The following is a 20,342-nucleotide window of genomic DNA, read 5'->3' as shown; positions in this document are numbered from 1 at the left end:
CAGGTGATTAAAATTGTTCTCATCTGCTAAAACTACAGATGTTTGCAAGAGTCTGCTCCAGCTGAGCTGTTGTTACTCAACATGAATTTTTTATGCATATTTAAAACAGCTGCAGAGTACAAGGCACAGGTGTGATCCTGCCTCTGTGACTGTGCTGCACAGGATGATGCCCACCCTCAGCCTGTAGAGCCTGTAGAGCTTTTCTAGCTCTTAGGACAGGAGGTACAAACCTCAGTGTCTTCATAACGAACACGATATCAACCCTTGTCATTTTTTGTGTGCCTTCCTGCTTCTCCCTCACACTTTAGAAACATCCTAGTCCTAAACAGTCCTTGCACTGCTTGAAAGACCATTAAGTCAGCCAAATCACAAACTCACTGCTATGACCTTTGTTATAATAAAAAAATTACAAAATTCTACGGCACAGAGGGAGGGGCAAAGTTTGTGTGCCGGATTCTTGGAGTGTAAATCAAGATAAATTACTGGCTGGATGATTTATTTGTTTCCTGGTTAGACTTGGCATCAAAGCAAGCACAATTCTAAATTGTGACAAATCTCCTATGGTATTCAGTATATATCCTTTCATTTGCTTCCAAATGTGGTAGGAAGGACCCTTAAAGTATTTATAGGCATTGGTGAGGCTTCTTTTCTCCAGACTGGACAGTACCAGCTCTTTTCAGCCTTACGGAAATGTCCCAGACCCTTCATCATTCCCCCAAATCATCTCCCACAAACCTACTGATGTGACTATTTTACATTTTCCACACAGTGTTGTCCCTCCATGCAGGAGTCTTGCAGCCCATGGCCTTTGTCTCTGCAAAATCTGCTTCACTTCTTTTTGGTTTAAGGTCTTTTTACTTATCTCTGCACCAGATAAACAGAATAAAAATATAATGAAACAGAAACGAAAATTTTGCAAGTAAAAATCATCTCAAGATATTCATGCGCCAATGACTATGAAGATAAGTCTCTCGAGACATTTTCTATCTGCTACTCAATTGATTATGACTAACTGTTGCAGAATTACATGCTTGTGCTATTCTGTTAAGCTATTACACAGCCACAATGGAAAGGCATTTATCCTCAACATTTACAGTTAAAATGTGAAAAAAAGAAAGACCAAGTGGCAGTACTCAAAGATTTCTTGAGTGCTAAAAAATTTGAACCTTGCTGGATTTTCAGAAGTAACAGTCTGTGTCTTGTGTATCTCATAGTTGTTACAAAATTAATCATTGTATATCACCAACAATATAATTTTATGTTTATTTATTTATTTATTATTTAGGAAACTCAGCTGATTTTGGTTTTTTTACTGGTAGCTTACCTGCTTCAGAACATTTTTCCCCTCAAAAATTTAACAATGCAAAACAGTCGGAGAACCAAAAGAACTTGAGGGTATACATTCATCTTTTCCTGTATCACATCAGAGCATAATAGCAGGACTTTCACTACACACCTATTAACCTCTGTATTATAAGAGAAACAACAGATTTTTTAAATGGATGGGCTTGTGCAGGAAATGGAGATGATCAAAGAACCTGTACTTCGTTCTCCAAAGGCACCATTGCTGCCACCTACAGATAAAACGAATTCACAACTCCTGCCTAACACCAGAAAATGCTTTACTACAGGACCGCAAGAGTAGTAACAAGTACTCCCTGGAGAACAAGTCTACAGCTCCCCAAACAATTCTCAATTTGAGGGGAGGGTTGGGGGAAAAGCTCTTGTGATGTTAAAAACAATGCTACCTAACTGAATTATCAATGACATATAAAATAATATAATTTTGGAAACCCTCTCTAAACAATCAGCATTTTCTTAAAAATAGAAAACCATTTAAAAATACAACTTGGCTTAGGTAGTAGCTTTTTCTAATGACTAAGCTAAAGTTTACCTGAAGACTGAAAATACGTTGAATGTACCAACAGCTATACAAATATGCCACAAAAATAGCATAAGAGGTACCTAAGGATTGGGTAAATTCAGGTCTAGTCACAGTTTCTTACAAAAGAGCATACAGGCAAATTATATGGGGAGAGACTAGAATATTGTGTATGGAGCTTTCTTGATTATTTTAACAACATACCTGCACACATAAAAGCTTCTTTCCTTTGACCTGAAACATACATTCTGTTGTCTGCAGTTCATGCTTTAATGAGCATGAAAATAAAAAAAAATAAATGTAATGGGTTTATATCTGAAATGAGTAAATGGTATCTCAAATAAGTAAGGATTTATCAGATAAATCAAGGAAATTGGCTTGAAGACCTAAATATATTGATTATCAGCATCAGTGGTACAGTTTCTGGAAGTGGCTTTGTATTGCTATGATCACCTTATAACAGGTACCATATGAGATTCTATGTAAGTATAAAACAATCAGATAATATTTGAAATTCTAATAAATATTAATAAAGTTACCTGCAGTAATATTACCTGCTTTTATTTCAGGTTAAATTATGTTTATTCTTCATTTATATGTAGTTTAAGGAGAGAACAAGTCTGCCCTATTTTCTTTAACAACATCACTTGAAAGGCAATTAATCAGGGGTTTCAGAGGAGACACTGCAAAGTCAAACAGGTAAATCTCAGCATATTGTAGGAGCTACAATGAATGCTGCTTGCAAACACATTATTTCTACTTGGATGACAGTGACATAATTTCACAAAATCACAGACTGGCTGAGCTGGGGAGGGACCACTGGAGTTCACATTTGAAGCCCCCAGCTCAAGCAGGGCCACCCAGAGCCACATGTGCAGGACCACGTCCAGATGAGTTTTGAGCATCACCAAAGGGTGCAAACTCCACAACCTCCCTGGGCCCCCTGTGCCAGCTCTTGGTCACCCACACAGTGAAAGTGTTTCCTGATGCTCAGAGTGAACATCCTGTGTTCCAGCTTGTGCCCATTGCCTCTGGCGCTGGCACTGGGCACCATGACAGGACCTGAGGCAACTGCCCTGTGACAGAGCCTGGCTCTGCCCACTACACACCCTCTCTTCAGGTTTTTACATACGATGAGATTTTCCTGAGCCTGTTCTTCTCCAGGCTGGACAGTCCTATCTCTCTCAGCTTTTCCTTGCAAAAGAGATGCTCCAGTCCCTTTGCTGGACACTCTCCAGTAGCTCTCCGATTTTTTTAAAAATGCTGAATCCCAGATAGTTCCTATGTGCGGGAGCATACGCACTTCCTACACCCCCTTAAGAAGGCGCGCTCCGGGGATACAGAGAAGGTGCATCTGTCGCTTCCAACAAATTTCTCTGGAAATAGCCGACAGAGCACGGACATGCCTCTCACTGGGCAGCAGCGAGGCACCGAGCCGGCACGGAGAACTGAATTCCACCGAGAACGGGCCCCCTGCACGCGGGACAACTTTATCCGACTGGACCACCACGGACTCCGCCGTTAGCAGCCGGTGTTAGCCCCGCAGCCTCCCCACCCCGCCGTGGAACGGAAGGAGCCGCCCCGCAGGCGGGCGGAAGGCGCCGCGGCCGCGCCCCGGGAGGCGGAGCAGGGCCGCAGAGGCTTCCGCCCTGCCACAGAGGCTTCTGCCCTGCCGTCCTGCGGCGTCCTGAGGGAAGCGGAGCCGGGGGTTCGGGGGCGTTCGCTGCAGAGATGGTGTCGCTGCTGCCACGCATCGAGCGGCTCTCGTCGCGGGTGGTGCGGGTGCTGGGCTGCAACCCGGGGCCCATGACCCTGCAGGGCACCAACACCTACCTGGTGGGCTCCGGGCACAGGTACCGAGCCTGCTCGGGGAGCGGGGCAGGGCACGGCGGACCAGGCTCCGCTGCCCCGGCCCCGCCTGGGGACCGTGTGCTGCTTCCAGCTCGAGAGGCCGCTGCCGGCCTGTTCCCAAATCCCTGAGTCAGCGCTAAAAAGAGGAAAGAAAGCGTACAGCGATACATTTGAGGAGCTGCCCGCTGGCGGCTTGGGCGGGTGGGATGTGGAGTCTGGTCCGGGCGACCCTTGGGCCCCGGCCGGGAATTCAGTGAGGGAAGCGGGCTTGTGCCTCAAGTACTAAACGGTGGCTTCTGCCACTTGTCGCGGAGTTGTAAATGTGTGGCCTACATTTAGTACTTATTCCACTTTTTAAATTGTTATCCTGCGGGGGTGGAATGCCAGGAGGCAAAAAGGTGGCGTCTGGATATGGAGACATCCATTATTGCTAAATTTCCATCTGTTGGCTTATTTTATTAGTGTTACTTGGCTGCCATGTGAACACTCTTTTTTTTCTCTGGTGTGTGTCTCTCCCTCCCTTTTTTGTGGTCCGTGTGTAGAAGAGTCCTTATTGACACTGGAGAGCCAGCTATTCCTGAATATATCAGCTGTTTGAAGCAGGCACTGTCAGAGTTCAACATCGCCATTCAAGAAATTTTAGTGACACACTGGCATCGTGATCATACTGGTGGAATACCTGATATCTGCAAAAACATTCCAAGTGGTAGGCCAAAAATTTCAAATGTTGCTGAAAATGCTAAATACATGGCAAGAAAAGCATTAACCGAATGCTTCCGTGCAAATCAAAAACCTAGATTGCTATCAGCATGGTACTAAGAGATGTGAGAAAAACTTGGTACTGCTTCTGTTTTACTTGGACAGCAATGATAAATTTATTGTTATTTTCACTTTTGTAATGACAAATAGCTTGAGTTGTAAAAAGAAGCATACATAACTTTGGGATTCCTTAGAGGAGCCCATAAGTAGTTGCTGACAAATTCATAGGCCTCGGAGCACAAGGGGAAAGCAGTAGGGCAGTGTGCAAGTAAAGTTTGATCTAAAAATGTGTATTCCATGTTGATAAACAGTAAGAGACATTTCTGTGTTGGCATCTGCAAAGAGAATAAGCAGTATGGCTAATGTGGTAATTCTTAACATTGTTGGACTTTGTGACAAGCTTTGTCACAGGCTTAATTTTGTAAAGTTGCCAGGTACTTACCTGCAATGAAGCCTGGGCACTACTGAAAACAACTGCTGTTTTGGTGAGGATTTTGGGCTTGCCAGCCTATCAATGTGATTGTAAAGACTAGCAAGGGATATAAATGCCTCTCTGGGTTGCTATCTATATAGCTGTTGCAGCCAAGGTGTTTGCATTTTATGCACTGTTTGGAATTATAAAAGCTGAGAGAAGTTGCAGGTCAAAAAGTCTTCATCCAGTTTTAGACAAATGTTGAGAGATGCTTCTGTGAATCATAAAGCAAAAGGTGAGGGCAGAAACCTTAGTGGCATTGTAAAAACTTGGGGTAATTGGCTCATGAGACAAGAAGTAACATTTGTAGAATATAATAATAACTGATCTTGATTAATTTTATATGTGTTTTTTTTTTCCAACTCCAAATTTGTCACTGGTATGGAGTGCTGTATTCAGGATCAGTGGCTTTCACTGTTTGGTGGTTTTGGCTCTGGAATAAGGCTGCTCTACAAATATCAAGTTACTTTACAGAATTTGTTGTTTCTAGTTTTGTATTCATACTGTGTGATAATTAGTAGTACTTTTTCAAAAAGTAACCTGTCTGTAGAATTACCTTTGTTAGTGACAAACTCAAAACATCATTTTCTTTGCTTTCCTTTAATATTAGACTCAGAATATCGCATATCTAAGCTCCCTCGTGTCCCTCACTGTGAAGAAACAATAGAAGGAGGACATAAATATTGTTATCTTAAAGATGGAGATGTGGTAGAGACAGAGGGAGCCACACTCAGGTAACCATGAATTTCTTCAAGTTCTTTTTTCTTCAGAATTCTGACATGTACGTGTATCCTAATGTCTAATGATTGCCAGTCCATACATCTAATCTTTTCAGCACTTATGCATGTAGACTTCCTGTCATGATCCAGCAGGATATGTTAATGCAAAGACATTGTTTTTGTGAATGAGAATTATCAGAAATTAGCCTTTGGATTTTGTCTCTAGACTCAGCAGAGAAATTAACAATATTTCCCTAGAAAATCACTTTCTGCAGGAAAATCAAATAAGATTTTACATACTTTGTCATCTCTCTTACATAATTAGTTACTTTTAAAATTGCAGAAGTCTGTAGTAGTCTGGCTGGATTATTTAGCATGCCTTTAATTTTACTTTAAAAATATATCCCTAGGAGCCTCTAAAACATTTAATACTTTAAATGTTAAATTTTAGACCTTGAACCTGTGAGGTTCTTGTAGGATGCCAGTTTTGGAGGACTTCTTTCCATGGCATGTATATGTTAGTCTGAATGAGTGTGAAGCAGAAAGCTACTGTGCCTCATGGAAGCACACACACAATAAAAAGATCTGACCATTCTGTCTTCAGACTCCTTTCACTAACAAGGCATTATTCTTATAAGGACAAAGTTTGCCTGTTTTCCTCATTTTAGATGGGAACTATCTCCCACTTGTAGAATATGTCACTTGGTTGATTGCAAAGAAAAAAACATTTAAAAAGAAAAGGGATGTGTTTTGTCCAAAAGCATTTTATTTTATTAGTGTAAAAATAGAAATAAAAAGCATCTTATATTGCATACTGAAGACTTTTCACTACCCTAAGTGGCCTGTGTTTGGACAAAAATTTGGAGATGGAAAATATTTTTTTTATTTCAATCCAAGTGAGTCAAGGATTAGCACATTTTGAAGTTTGGGATTGTGGAGGACCAGACATAGGCGTGTTTTGTCTCAGACATTCTGACTTGCGACAGGGAAGTTGTGATTGGCAGGGAGAGTCCCCTGGAGGTGGAACAGCATGGTCCTGAGCCAACTGACTTTTCTGTCTTCAGATTCACAGTGCCTCCCCCACCCTACCTTGGTGCCTGGAGGGCTCAAACAGGCTGGCTGTGCTGGTGTGGGAGTTCAGAGCTTGTTGAAAGGTGTTGTAAAAATACAGGGCTTGTACCCAACACCTGTGAGAAGTTTGTTGCGACAGTTGGGAGCTTGTTGAAGTGTGTCCTCAAAGTGGAGGGCTTCTTAGCCAGCACTTCTGAGACCAAATAGTGAGCTAGTTTATACCAGAAAGCATGGGAGTTCCCAGACACATAGTCTGGTGTCCTTGTTGATCCTGAAGAGAAGTTATAACAAACATCACAGCCCCTGTGGGTGGGTTGTAACAGGGGTAATGCAGCCAAACTTTATGGTTGATTAAAAGCAGGAATTCTCATCTGGATTAATTCAGTAACCACTTCCAGGATACTCCTAGACCCACCACTGGTTCCAAAACAGCAGTATCTGCATGTTAAATTTTAGTTAGCAGCTCTCAGGTTTTCAAGGTGTGCCACAGCAAGGGGGCAAGACATGCTGGCAGCAACTCTCCACACACTGTCTGGCATTCTCTTTCTGCTGTTTTTTCATGTTAGTGGTTTGGCTTCCTGGAGATAATTTCATCAAGAACTGAAGGATACCATGTCCCAAAGGTGAGCCCATCAATGTGATTTTGCTGTTGCCTCCACAGGGCGATGGCTCACCAGCTTTCTCCTGAGCTCAGTATTCAGTAGGAGCTGGAAGTCATTGCATCAGATGATGCTACACTTGTGGTCTCCCAGCCCTGCATCAGCTTGGCTGGGAGCTGTTCAGCCTTGCCCTGTACACCACACTTGGCCCCAGCTCTGTCAGTTCCTGATCACTGCTTTGGTGCATCTGCCATTAATGAGAAGGTTCCAATGAATATCAGTAGTGATGCTGATCGGAGTTGTGTTACTTTCAGTCTGCATCAGCCTTAGCATAAGGCCCTTCCGCTTTTCAGAAATCATCATGAAAGGACACCCCAGTGCAGCTCCTTGGCAGCTCAGGTTGCCATATACTGTATACATACCCACTGTCCCTTTGCTGCCTGCTAATACACTGCTTGTCCAAGCTGTGGGTCCTTAATCCTTACCATGCAGGTGTTTAATGACCTGCACACAGAACAGCTGAAATACCATGGTTCTCTTTATTTGACAGCTGTGCTCCACTGTGCTATGGGGCTTTCAAGGAAAAATAAATTTTTGGAGGCTGAAGTTTATCTGGGTCAAGTTCAGAAGTTTGTAGTTAATTTCGAAATGAAAGATATCATCCTTACCCTAATTCCAAAGTACAACGTGTATGTTAAGAACTTCAAGTGTTTCAATCTTTCCTTATTCCGTTCTGGAAATAACATGTCAATTTTATTTTTTAAAGCTTCAGAATAATGCCCTCTGTAACAGAAATTCTGCATGGCTAGTCAGCTCCTTTAATGCAGTTGTATTATGGTGTGTGATGTAAGTAAAAGCATGCTAGAGGTGATTGGTGTTCTCTAGATGGTATAAGAAAATGGATTGGGATTAGGCAGAGTGATACCTGTTTACGTCAACTTTTCAGCCTTTTTTGATCAGTTTTTTTCTTGTTCTTGTTATGGGCTGCTTTGCAAGTGTATTATTTTACCATCATTTGTTCTGGCTTCAAAAATGAAGTATATATGCTGTATGAAGAACACATGCTTTTTTTGTTCTTTGAACAGAGTTTTATATACACCAGGACACACTGATGATCATATGATTTTACATCTAGAAGAAGAAAATGCTGTATTTTCGGGTGACTGTATTTTAGGGGAAGGAACAACAGTAATAGAAGATCTGTCTGATTACATGAAAACGTTGAAAAAGTTGTTAGAAATGAAACCAGATTTGATTTATCCAGGTAAGTGGTTTTGGTTTTAACTGCTCTCTTTTACTGTGTAATTTTTTTAAATCTCCTCTAAGAATTTGAGAGCAATTATTACAATCAAACATCAGTCCTGATGTAACAATTCAATTTAATAAGCAGTAAGCTGAGCTGACCTTGTCATGGTGGTTTGCAAAACTTGAAAATTTTCAGTCATGGGTATCTTTCCTTTCTTAAATTTCTCCATTTCAGGGTGGATCTTGTCTTTCTGTGCCCAAAGACGCCAGGGGCCATAATCTTTCACTGTTGGAATTGTACAGCAGATTTAATTTTCTTACATTACTCTATCCCTGTGCTTGAATGTTATCCTGGAAGAAAAAATAATAGTTGTTCCTTTGTTCCTTTTCATCCCCACATACACTGTCAATGTGAGTAACCTAGTAATGTTTTTTGAGAGTTGTGTGTCCTTTGTAGTACAGATTAATCACAAATTCATCTTGGAAAGCTGCAGTACTGTAAAGTGGTAATCTTAGTTAATGATTTAGGTTCAATTTGAACAAGAACCAGGAGGCCAAAAATGTTCTAAAAATAAGTTGCCTGTCCATTCAGTCTATGGATTTCCTTTAATTATTTTCCTCTCTCTCCTTCGAACATTGGGAATGCATTTACTTTTCATATATACCATGTCTGTTTGACAAGACTACATTTTAAGAATTCATTATGGAACTACAGTTTAAGCTCCTCATTTGCTTTTTCAGAGCTACGTCTCAGGATTTTTTTCTGACTTTTTCTGTTTCATCTTCAACTTGTCATTCCAAGCTACTTTATGTTCTCAGTTGCACCTTTTTTCATTAGCCATCTATGTTTAGTCTGCTCTCTTGTGTTCACTCTTAAAATAGCCTTCTTTTGAAGTTTGTGTCCTTTAAGATCTCGGCATAAAAATGCTGTTTAAGAAAACCATTCTTACGTATTCCATAGACGTAGAGGTTGATGTAGACAGAATAGTGACTTGGTCATATTTATGACCTAACTGACTTAACCAACCAACTCAACTGACTTAACTAACCATTAAAACTAACAATTTTTTAGCCTCCAGAATCTCAACCAAATGGTTTCTTTTCTTTCCTTCTTTCTTAATACCTGCAAAACGCAGTCTGTTCCTCTAACTGAATTTCTGCCTTCCAAAACCCCATGTATGTCAAATTCTGCTTGGTTTACCAATTATCTGTTGTATTTCATTCTGTTCTTAATGGTTTTGTATCTAGATTACACTTTCACCAAGGCTGAACATCTGTGTTCTTTATTTGTGTTTGCTACTGTTTTAACTGTGCTCGTACTGGACTTGCAATTAGGAAGCCAGTCTGACATCTTGCATTTTCAGTGATGATATTGAGATGGTTTGGAACTAACTTTCTTTTTTCATCCATGCACCACAAAATGTACACGCAGTTGTGCAAAAGTGCTATTGCCCCATTGGAACAATTGGTGATACTGTTGGGTATAACTACAGCAGAAGTACTTTCCTTTATCAATATATTCTGTACAAGCTGATCACTCTGTGCTGCAGTATTAGGTCTTTATAATTCTTGAACTATTTCCTCCACCAATGCTTTAGCACTCATGTGGTAGCCTCAGAATTGCATGAATTTTTCTAATAAACTGACTGCTGGCTACCTGAGGTTGGATGAATTTTGTCAATCCTTCCCTTTCTATGTTTCTTTTTTAATTTAATGTGGGAATGACTTTGGCACAACACTCAGGATATCTAATTACAGATAATATTTGATGAGAATCCTTGGAACAAGAAAAGGACATTTTAGTCAGCAGAGGGCTCCCCATCCTGTAATAATAAACAATTTTCCTTGGTAATACAGAAAAAAATGGTACCGGATTTAGGAATTTGTGGAAGATTTCACAAGGCAATTGTTTTCTTCAATTAACATCCTTTGTGCTGTAATTTAAATTAAAAGAATCTCACACTTCACAATGTGTTATGAGAAAACAATATCAATCTGTCTGAAATTAAAGCTGAATTTATGGAAAGACATATTTTGAGAGTGCTTTTCATATGCTCAGAAACATTTTACTTTTATTCAGCTATTAATCCATTTATTTGTTAATAAATAAATAACTATTCTGCTGTCCCTGAAAAATGATGGTTGGGAAAGTTCCGCATCTGGATTTAGTTCCAGCCTTTCTGAGATTATTTTAATGTATGTATATGCATACACAACAGCTGTGGATAGATGATATAATGGATATCAAGTCCCTTTAACTTTGAAAATGTGGGTTCCATTTCAGGTTCTGACATTGGTCTTGTAGTCTAAGTCAATCAAATCACTTGGAAGAGTAGGGCCAGGTTTTAAGAATGCCTTGTGATTCCATATGCAAGCCTTAATTTTGATTACTTCAGTGACACCTCTGTCATTAGAGAATGCAAGAGAATGGACAGTTAACATTCCAGTCTCTGCTTTGTATATCTTACTGTGTTTTTTCTAAAAAAATTTTAAAGTTTTGGGTGTATAAATGGTAACAGTAGAGATACTGTTATACTTGTGATTTATTTTGTAAGGAAAAATAGCTTCATATTAAATATGTTTGAAATCATTAAATATAAATGCATATGCCAGTATAGCTTTGTTTACACATTACATATCTTGTATTTATAATACTTACTTAAACAAGGTAAGTTTCAATGTATACTTAGTAATTTCAAACATGCTGAAGTGAGTGTGTAAGTTGAGATGTATAAATATTTTCACTTAGAGAAGGATAGATTCCTTTGACAGTTTAGTTCAAAACATGAAAATCAGTTGCTCTTTTTCTGTAAGCTGCCTGTTGTCAGGCAAAGTAAGCTTTTTGATTTTAAAAGCTTAAAAATCAAAAACCCATTTAATCAGTAAGCCCAAAAGTACAGGTAAAGAATACAGTGATTTTTTTAATAGCTAGAGAAACTCAAAAGAAACTGATTTTGATGATACTAAATAACTTCTAAAAGAAAGCTATGGTTTTTTTACAGTAGTTTCTTTTCTACTAATTTTATAAATTACTTAAGAGTTTTCACTCAGAGGGCAGAGCTGTAAGTTGCTGCTGCTACTTCAGGTGAGTTGTACAGGCAGAGAAATAGGAAAACTTGCAATAAAAAGCATGTGATGAATGTTTGTGCAAGTTAATTCCTCTATAGATAACACAATAAGTTTGATTCCTATGCAGGTAGCTCTCATGGCTGAATGATATTTTCTCTGTTATTTTAATGTACCGTGAGACAGTATTTGATTTTTCATAAAGATTAGTGCTTTACCAATCAAGCCTTTTCATAATGTGATTCAAAGACCTTTAAGTAAGTTGAACATTTCTGATCTGCCACAGTCAGTCCAGGAAAAAATATGTTTTGCTTATTAACCAGCCAGACATAAAATTATCCACCTCTATCTTTCCCTGTGCCTTCCATTTTTCCTGCCCTGATATATTCCAACTGCCTCACTTACTTGTTTCCTATTAATTTTTTTTATCATATTCATGACAGTGTTTTTAAAGGCATAAAATACAGTGTGTGAATCAGTTTTGAAGATTTGTTTGGGAAAAGTACATGTCACAGTTAAAGATGTCACCTTGGTGTTTGCCCCAACAGGACAGTAGTACCTGAGTCCTTTGCGTCAGCCATTATTGTTCAAGGGCCAGTATCAGTTTAAACCATTAGTGTCAATATCCTTTGGGGAGAGGAATACAGGCAAAGATAATACAGTAATCTAAATCTCATCTTTCAGTTCAGCAGGGAACTCCTTTCCTTTTTTCTAATGGCCTGAAGTAGTCTTCCCTTGCTTTCCTTATTCCATCTGAAGTATTCCCTTTTCCCCATTCAGACTTTTGATATCCTAATTCTTCCTTTCCATCTTAATGCTTTGCAGATGCAGACTGTAATACAGATGTTCAGATCTTCTTCTCATGGCTTTTAAATCTACTAGAGTTTACATAAGAATGTTTCAATTATTCAATAGCATACTTAATTACAAATGTAAGTAATAGTGCTCTGGTACATGTGTTTTGATTTTTAGGTCATGGCCCAGTAGTACGTGATGCAAATACTAGAATCCAAAACTACATTTCTCACCGACTTGCACGTGAGCAGCAAATTCTAAATGTTTTCCAGAAGGATGCTGGGAAATCATATACATCTGCAGAGCTTGTAAAGATGGTATACAAGGTAATTGTTGATCAAAAGTTTTTAGATCAAACTAAAGAAAATTGAGATTAGGTTCATAAAACTTGTATGTAGCAGTAATGGTCTTTGAATGAAAATCATGGTGGGTCTTTGAAAGGGATAAAAACTCTTTCTGCCTGTTCAGGGTTCAATTATGACTGTGCCTTTAAGCACTTGTTTAAGCACTTAGTTGGAGTGATGCCCACATGATTCTTAAAAACTTGTTTAACTATCCAGGTCTTAGGCACAGTTTCATAAGACTAAGTAAAAATTAAATTGTAGTGCTTGGTTCAAAGTGAAAAGTATGACATGACTGTTGGTTGTGGCTTTCCCGAAGTGTCTTTAGAGTCTCCTGAAGAATGGTTGAAAACTTTGAGTTCTTGATTTTTTCAATCTGCAGGAGGTTACAGGTGAACTGCAGTTCCACACCACAAAGAAGGATATTGCAGCTCAGATATTGGATAGCTTGTATGCGTCTTTAGACTGGTGTAACAGTACTTTACTGCTACTTCATTATCCTTCATGTAACCTCTTCAGTTTTTCCCTGTGGTGTGGGGTTATCCTCCTCACAAGTAGAGATAAGAGATACAGTATTTCTGCTTTAGAGGAAGATGTCAAAGTTGCCAATGGCTGTGGCTTGTGAACCGGTCTGTAACAGCTTTGCAGCTCATTTTTCGTGGTTCTGCTGATACCCAGTTTCCAAAAGAATGACTATATCACAGTGAACGTTTTGCAGTGCTGATGTACCATTACCGATGGCCGTTAAGCTTCTGCAGTTCTCCTGCCTGATGAGCTAGGTTTTAAGTATAGAGCCATTCTCATGTTTCTGTAAATCATAAACCACTTGTCCTGTCTATATAGGAATTTTTCAGTACAATTACAGCTTGATATTACAAAATAAAGTATATGCTTTCAAAGTATTCTCAAGGTCCACAATTTATTTAACTAATTTTCTAGTGAATTTTCCTGCCACACATATTATTTGAAGAACTTTTTAATTTTCTAAAAGGAAAAAAAAGTGCTTTACCTTTAGGATGATAGAGCTGGAGAGGAGGATTTTGAGCAGTCGTCATACAATCATAGCATGGTTTAGGTTGGAAGGGACTTTAAAGGTCAGCAATTTCCATCACCCCTGCCATGGACAGTGATACCTTCCACAAGACCAGGTTGCTCAAAGCCCCATCCACCTTGTCCTTGAACCCTTCTAGGAATGGGACATCCGCAGCTTTTCTGGGCAACAGGTGTTACATAATGAGCATTGAAGAATTGTAAGAGATATTTTGTCTTCCTGAAACTGTTACATTTTTTATTGTTTACTCATTTACAGATACTAATTGCTACAGGATATTTAAATCTATGCAAATGTTGTCATGGAATAGAAGGGACAGTTATCTGTAGAGAAATGCATCATGAATTTGTCTTTAAAAATATTCAGCTACACTGACAACCCAGGGCAGACCAAGCTCAGGAGTCGAGTCTCCTTAGTGCAAAAAACCAAGCAAAGTAAACAAAAATGCAGTTGTTAGACTGCTCATTTAACTGGTGTAAAATCGATTTACTCATCTTAATTTCCTGTTATTACATAACTAACTGAATGTTCCCATACCGATTCAGAAGAGGAAAATCTGTGGTAGTAAACCATGGGTTCCATATATTGAAAAAATAATGGATGGGTATTTAAACAATTACAAAGTGGGTATTTTTTATTCCCATTAGGAAATCCCTGAGAATTTACTTCCAGCAGCAGAACATAACCTCCTGGTCCACTTGAAGAAGCTGGAAAAAGAAGGAAAAGTGTGTAAGTTGTGGATGAAGGGTGGAAGGAGGGTCATTTTCATTTTGATGTTCTGTGCACTATTTCTCATATTATTTTAGTGCATTATTTTCTAGGGGGAAAAAATGGTATTTTTTGCAGGAGCTGTCCATCAGACAAATTAGAGTAATATACAGAATGGTTGTATAGTATTCACAAACTTCTAGAAAATATTCTATTAAGTATTTGAGTGCTTAGAGCTCAAATTACTGCAATGCATGTACCTTTAAATTTTTATTTAAAACATACCATAGAATACATTCCTAATGCTAGCATTTATACCTTTTTGTATTTTCTGAAATTCATACTTAAATATGCATGTACATAGCATTTTATGGGTTTACATTTAAGTTTCTGCCCATGCTAAATATTTTGCATATTTTTGTATGTATGTGTTACAGAGATGGTTAAAATCATGCAGTGTAAATTTTTGCAATTACTGATTAGTGCAGTACCTAAGTAGAGCTGCTATATTTAGTTTAGTGTTTTTACATTTTGCCTTTACCCTTAGTGAACCAGATGAAGTATTGTTTCTGTAATGGCATGTACACATGGAAATGTTACTCAGCCAAAGCTTAGGAAAATATTTCTTCCTGAACAGTACATGACTGCAGTCAGGACTGTCTATTTATAAGTAAATCATTACATTAATTTACAGCAGTTGCAAATTTTTACTACTTACCAACCTGAATAACAACATGAAATTAGTGTATATTTTTCAACTTAGACCCTCTGTTTATCTTACTGATAGAATGGCTACTAAGTACAAACTGAACCGTTGAGACTGAATTTTTGTAATAATAATAACAACCTGCTTTTTATTCAAGGAAAACAGACCAGAGCTACATGAATGCAGTCATCACTGAAGTGCAGAAAATGTTCTTTTTAGGCTTATTTTGTGCAGAATGCCATAGAAACTTTACCAGCATGGTACTTACTGCACCGCCTTTTAAACATTGTCTCAAGTCTTGGTTATTAACATACATCATTGTTATATCTATTTCTCCAATTTTGTGCCACCAGATTCATTGAGGGCGTGAGGTGCTGTTGATTGTTTATCCCTTCTTTTCACTTTCAAAGTAGTTCAAGCAACAGCATTTTCTGTTGAGATCAAATAGTGGATAAATTAACTTTTTCTTTAAAGGTGGTCTTCCCTACAAGAGTGTCTTCATTTTGAATGCCCAGGAAATAATTTGGTTGAGTGAGCTGCTGACTTAAGGGTTTGTTTTCTCAAAACCACCCTTTTCATGTTTACTGAACAAAAACAATTCAGTTTTTCTCAGAAATCACATTTCAGTTTTTAAGCAAAAGCAGATCCAGTCATGTGTCTGTTCATGAAGTATCAACTACTTGAAATTATTAGAAAGGTTAAATAACTAGAGGAGATGCTAGTCAGAGTAATTCTTGGGACTCTCCTACTCCAGTTGGAGGCCCTTTGTTCAGATGTGTCTTGCTCTCCTGGAAGCACAAGATGTGCCCTTTGAAGTTTGTTTTGTTTTTTAAACTTGAATTTGTGGGCACAGAGAAAGTGAGAAACAATCTCATCGGAGCACTTGGGGTTGCTGAATTTTTAAACACAAGCTTAGGCCCAGACCTATGGTAAATGCTTAACATCACGTGACCTTTACCCATTTTTCAGTTCAAATTGAGGGCATCTGTTGAGGAAGACTAATTCTGTTGATTCTGAGCATGTAGCATACAAATGCTTGTGAACTCATGGTACTTGCTCATTTGATTTTAATATCCTTTGATGCCCTTTCCACATATTCCAAGACCTTGCAGCATCTCAAGTTTTGTCCTCATTATGGAGGACTTGAGCTGTAGACATAACACTGTCTTGCTTAATTTTCTCAAAGCGTTTTTCCAAAGGAACATCTTGTCAGTATCAATAATGAATGTGACAGGCATATTACAACCTTACAAGTGAGTTACTCACTGCAAATGATGGCCATATGCTGCCTGCTGCAGTCATTAATTACCCACTCAATACTAGGGATTGTGGATTTTGTCGGTATGTAACTTTTATAACTGCAATTGGGAGCGACACTGCCTCTTAATTCAAACAAAAATGTTGCTCGTCTTACTTAAAAGAAAAATAATGTCTTGTAAGCAGGGGTGTGGCACAACGCACACATGTAAGCTTTAACCCATGGTTGGATATAAATAATTTGGTCATTGTTTCACATCATAGCTGATGAAAAAATAAAAATAATTTATTTATTCTTAATTTAAGAGTTCAGACTTTTTTTTCTGTCTAAAGGTTATAAATTTCAGAAAGTGCAACAAGTGCTCTACTACCTCAGATTTCTTACTATCTAGAAAGTTTACTCTACCAAACTTTAAATAACTGGAGGATTATTAAGACCTTTTAATTACTCACTCTTTATATTGCTAGATTACATTGTGAAATAGTTAATGTTTATCACCTTCAATTAAAACTGAACACTGGCGTGAAGGAAAGTATTTCTTTAATTTTAATAATAAATGTCATGTGTAGACATACATATTCATGTACAGGTTAAGTTTGGGATAATCTAATGTTTATAAATAAAATCTAAGTATTGGTTTGTAACTAATTTGGTTTCTTTTTCTTAACAGTACGTGATGAAACTCCCAGCTTCAGATGGAAAAACAATTTATAAGTTAGGCAAGATTGCCCAGGAATATATTTAATCTGCATGGTTGCTGTAAGAAAAATTACAACAATGAGCTGGGACTGTATGTAAAATTAAAACTAATTTTTACTTGGTTTTTTAAAAAGTGATAACAATTTTAAAGCAATGTTACAGTAAGTTAACTGGTGTTTTTCACAGTCTACTTTATTGGAATTTTAAAGTACCCTGGTGGGTACTGAGTTAATGAAATGGAATGAGTGCGAAGAATTGAATTCTACCTTTGTTATAAAGTGCTGAGTTTTATTGTTGGTGGCAAAAGACAAATAGCAAGGTCTCATAAACTTAATATAATATTATCTTAAAGCAATATTATAAACTTAACAAATCAAATATATAAAAGAAATCTCTAGTAAAAAAAACCCCAGAAAATATGTTATTCTAAACCTGGTTTCACCTGCTTGTGCTTCTCAAAAAAATGGTTTTCTAATAAGTTACCTGTACATTCTAAAAAACCAAGTTATTTTTGCAAACAGGTGTAATACTGGGGTTTATGTTCCTTTTCTAATTCAACTGACTGTGCTTGTCTTTGCTGGTTGCTCAGTACAGAAGGTTTGAACAAACACTGAAAGTAATTCTAGACTTTTGGGGTTTTTTGGTGGAAACACCATTTCTATGGAATTCATTCAAAGGATTCATTAATTTTAACTAACGAGTGTCAAAAAATGCACGGAGTTGGAGCAGACTCTTAAATTCTTTGTAAGATTCTGTAAGAATGTGATTAAAAAGCTGTAGAAATTGAGATATGTATTACATGCCATATGAAGTTTTGCTGTTAATCTACCTAAAGTAGAAATACTTTAACTAAAAGGTTGTATTTGGTTGGAAAATAGTGTACAGTGTATTAAAATATGTTTGGAGATTAATTTAAACTGCAAGTTCAGTTCTCTGTGACCCTTCTACTTGCAGAATAGGACATAAATATTTGCATTACTTTGTCTATTCAAAGTGTGTGACATTTGATGATATATACATTTCTTATAGTATTACTCAGCCTTAAAAAACAAAAGTAGATCTGAGATGTTTGAAAATACCAAGGACAAATATATGTCCTTGAAAACCTTTGACCGTTGAATCCTGTACCCTCTTTTGTGAAACACACATAGATGTTTGGGTACTTAAGGCATGTCTTAAGAATTCACATTATTTTATGAAGCTGATGGCATTTGTTCTGATCAGCTGAGACAAATCCAAAGCAAATATACTCATAGGAATAACAACCCAAAACTGAAATCATATCTGGGGTAGTAGGCAGACCCCTGAAGAAGGGAAATAATTACTTTCTGTAAAAATGATGCTTCTTGCAAACTTGATTCATCTGAAATTTGGCCACATCATGACACATGCTTACTTTTAACTTTTTCTGCAGTGCCATTCTGAGGTCTTTCTCGGGTCTGCTAGGTTTTCTTCCTGTTGTATTTTCCGTTTACTTACATTTTTGGAGACACTTTTTATCCGTTCCTCCCACAAACTTTTTTTTTCTTCAATTCCTTTTGAAATGATTACTCAGTATTCAAATGGACTTCTGTCCATTGATAATTAGTTTTCCTGTAGCTATTCCATGAATTTATAGTTACCTTTTCCATTGTTAGGCATAAAAACATAATTATCACTGCTTTTTGGAAAAAGATAAAACGATAATTCACATGCTCTGGATGGTGTCATTTTGCTTCAAGACAACAGAAATATCAGTGAAATGACAGTTTCCTGTCATGAGGTCTGAGAACCTAAGACAGCAGGAAGCTGGTATGAAGAGGTGGTGTCTCATTACCTTTCTGAGCTAAAGAACAATTTTCATTTGTTTCTTAACAATTTTTCAATTATTTTTCAATTGTTTCTTAACAATTTTCTTCTGTTTTTACTATAAATTTTGAAATACATGGAAATGACTTTGGAATGCACTTGAAGAATTGTTGGGACTTGCAAGTGGTGAAGAAAGCAAGAGGACACAAGTAGAAAACTCCATGTTCTATGCTGTGCTGCAGCAAATGCCTGACAATAAAAAAAAAGAAGAAAAGGAAAAAGGCTGTTTAACCAGACAAGTCATTAATGATTGTATATGGTGTCTTTGGAATATTAAGAGCAGAAATTGCACTGTTACTAAGATGTATATATAATAAAGGGTACTTGGCTATGGCATCTTGAAAAAGTCTCAGGGCTCCTTGTTATGTCAAATGGAATGTTTATTTTTAAAAGGTGACAATGTAAGATATGATGTGTATGTATAAAAAGGGGAATTAGCCCTCTCACATAAACGTGTTCATCTGTTGAGGATACATTAAAAGTTACAAATGACAAGAGGGAAGGGGGCTATTTCTGTCTTAACAGGTTAGAAGGGCTAATCATACCTGTTGCTGGGATAACTTTCTAAACAGCTGGGGACAGAAGGAAGCGCAAACTGTGTTTCTAGCCTTCCTGCCAGCTAATTTCAAGATCCTGTCTTGAGAAGCAGCATCATTTATTACATTTATTACATTTAAGACCTAGGTAGGTATCATCTTTTTGAAGTTTTCCATTTTGTTCCTTGCTGATTTGATTGTTTATATTTGTTTTAAAATACTGTTCTTGGCTCTATCTCCAAGCATGTTGGATGACACATAAATTCAGGAAGAGTTCCCAAATAGGAAGCTGTTTGTGTTTTGTTACTGTGTCATAATATGCTTCCTGCTGAAGTCTCCACAATCCTGCCACCTGAAACGCTGTATTTGGTTTGGTTGGGAAGGTTTTGGGACATACATGCACATCATGGTGGCTTCTGTGATAGGATGCTAGAAACTCCCTCTGACTCAGATTGTAGGGAACTTACTTCCTAAAAAATGTGATCCGTTTGAAGCCTCACATTGGAAAATACAGATGTCTGGAAGGAAACATGGCAAACATAGACCAGCCATTCATGGCAAGCAGCAGACTGAGGGCTGACCATCCCGCTTTGCCTGAAGTGCCATACAAAAATTCATGTGGCAAAAGGGGAGACTCCTGATAAAAGGAAGGTGTGGAAGCCTCGGATGAGGCAACGGGTTGCCTTGTTTTCCATTTCAGTGTAGCAGTTTACAGTGTACCATCAGGACAAGCGGC

General features: G+C 37.9%; 1 protein-coding gene across 2 annotated transcripts; it reads left to right on the top strand.

Moving 5' to 3' along the window:
- The first annotated feature begins 3,489 nt into the window (after positions 1–3,489).
- Positions 3,490–19,419, top strand: LACTB2 (lactamase beta 2). 2 transcript variants are annotated; one of them, XM_038129149.1, is made up of 7 exons: positions 3,490–3,735; positions 4,276–4,439; positions 5,575–5,698; positions 8,439–8,617; positions 12,637–12,785; positions 14,499–14,576; positions 17,194–19,419. In XM_038129149.1, the coding sequence occupies exons 1-7, from the start codon at positions 3,614–3,616 to the stop codon at positions 17,266–17,268; spliced, it is 891 nt and encodes a 296-aa protein (XP_037985077.1). In that variant the 5' UTR covers positions 3,490–3,613; the 3' UTR covers positions 17,269–19,419. The 2 variants fall into 2 exon arrangements, with proteins under 2 accessions (XP_037985077.1, XP_037985076.1); XM_038129148.1 differs by having other exon boundaries at positions 14,499–14,580; positions 17,194–19,416.
- Positions 19,420–20,342: the final 923 nt, after the last annotated feature.

This window comes from Motacilla alba, chromosome 2, assembly GCF_015832195.1.
Source record: "Motacilla alba alba isolate MOTALB_02 chromosome 2, Motacilla_alba_V1.0_pri, whole genome shotgun sequence".
In the NCBI taxonomy this organism is placed as follows: Eukaryota; Metazoa; Chordata; class Aves; order Passeriformes; family Motacillidae; genus Motacilla; species Motacilla alba.
Note: the sequence above shows the minus strand (reverse complement) of the source record. Positions and strands in the feature narration are given on the sequence as shown.

Coding starts and splice junctions, on each gene's coding strand:
- LACTB2 (XM_038129149.1), top strand. CDS start 3,614: ATGGTGTCGCTGCTGCCACGCATCGAGCGGCTCTCGTCGCGGGTGGTG. Junction 12,786..14,498: donor TTGTAAAGATGGTATACAAG/GTAATTGTTGAT, acceptor TATTCCCATTAG/GAAATCCCTGAGAATTTACT. Junction 14,577..17,193: donor AGCTGGAAAAAGAAGGAAAA/GTGTGTAAGTTG, acceptor TTTTCTTAACAG/TACGTGATGAAACTCCCAGC.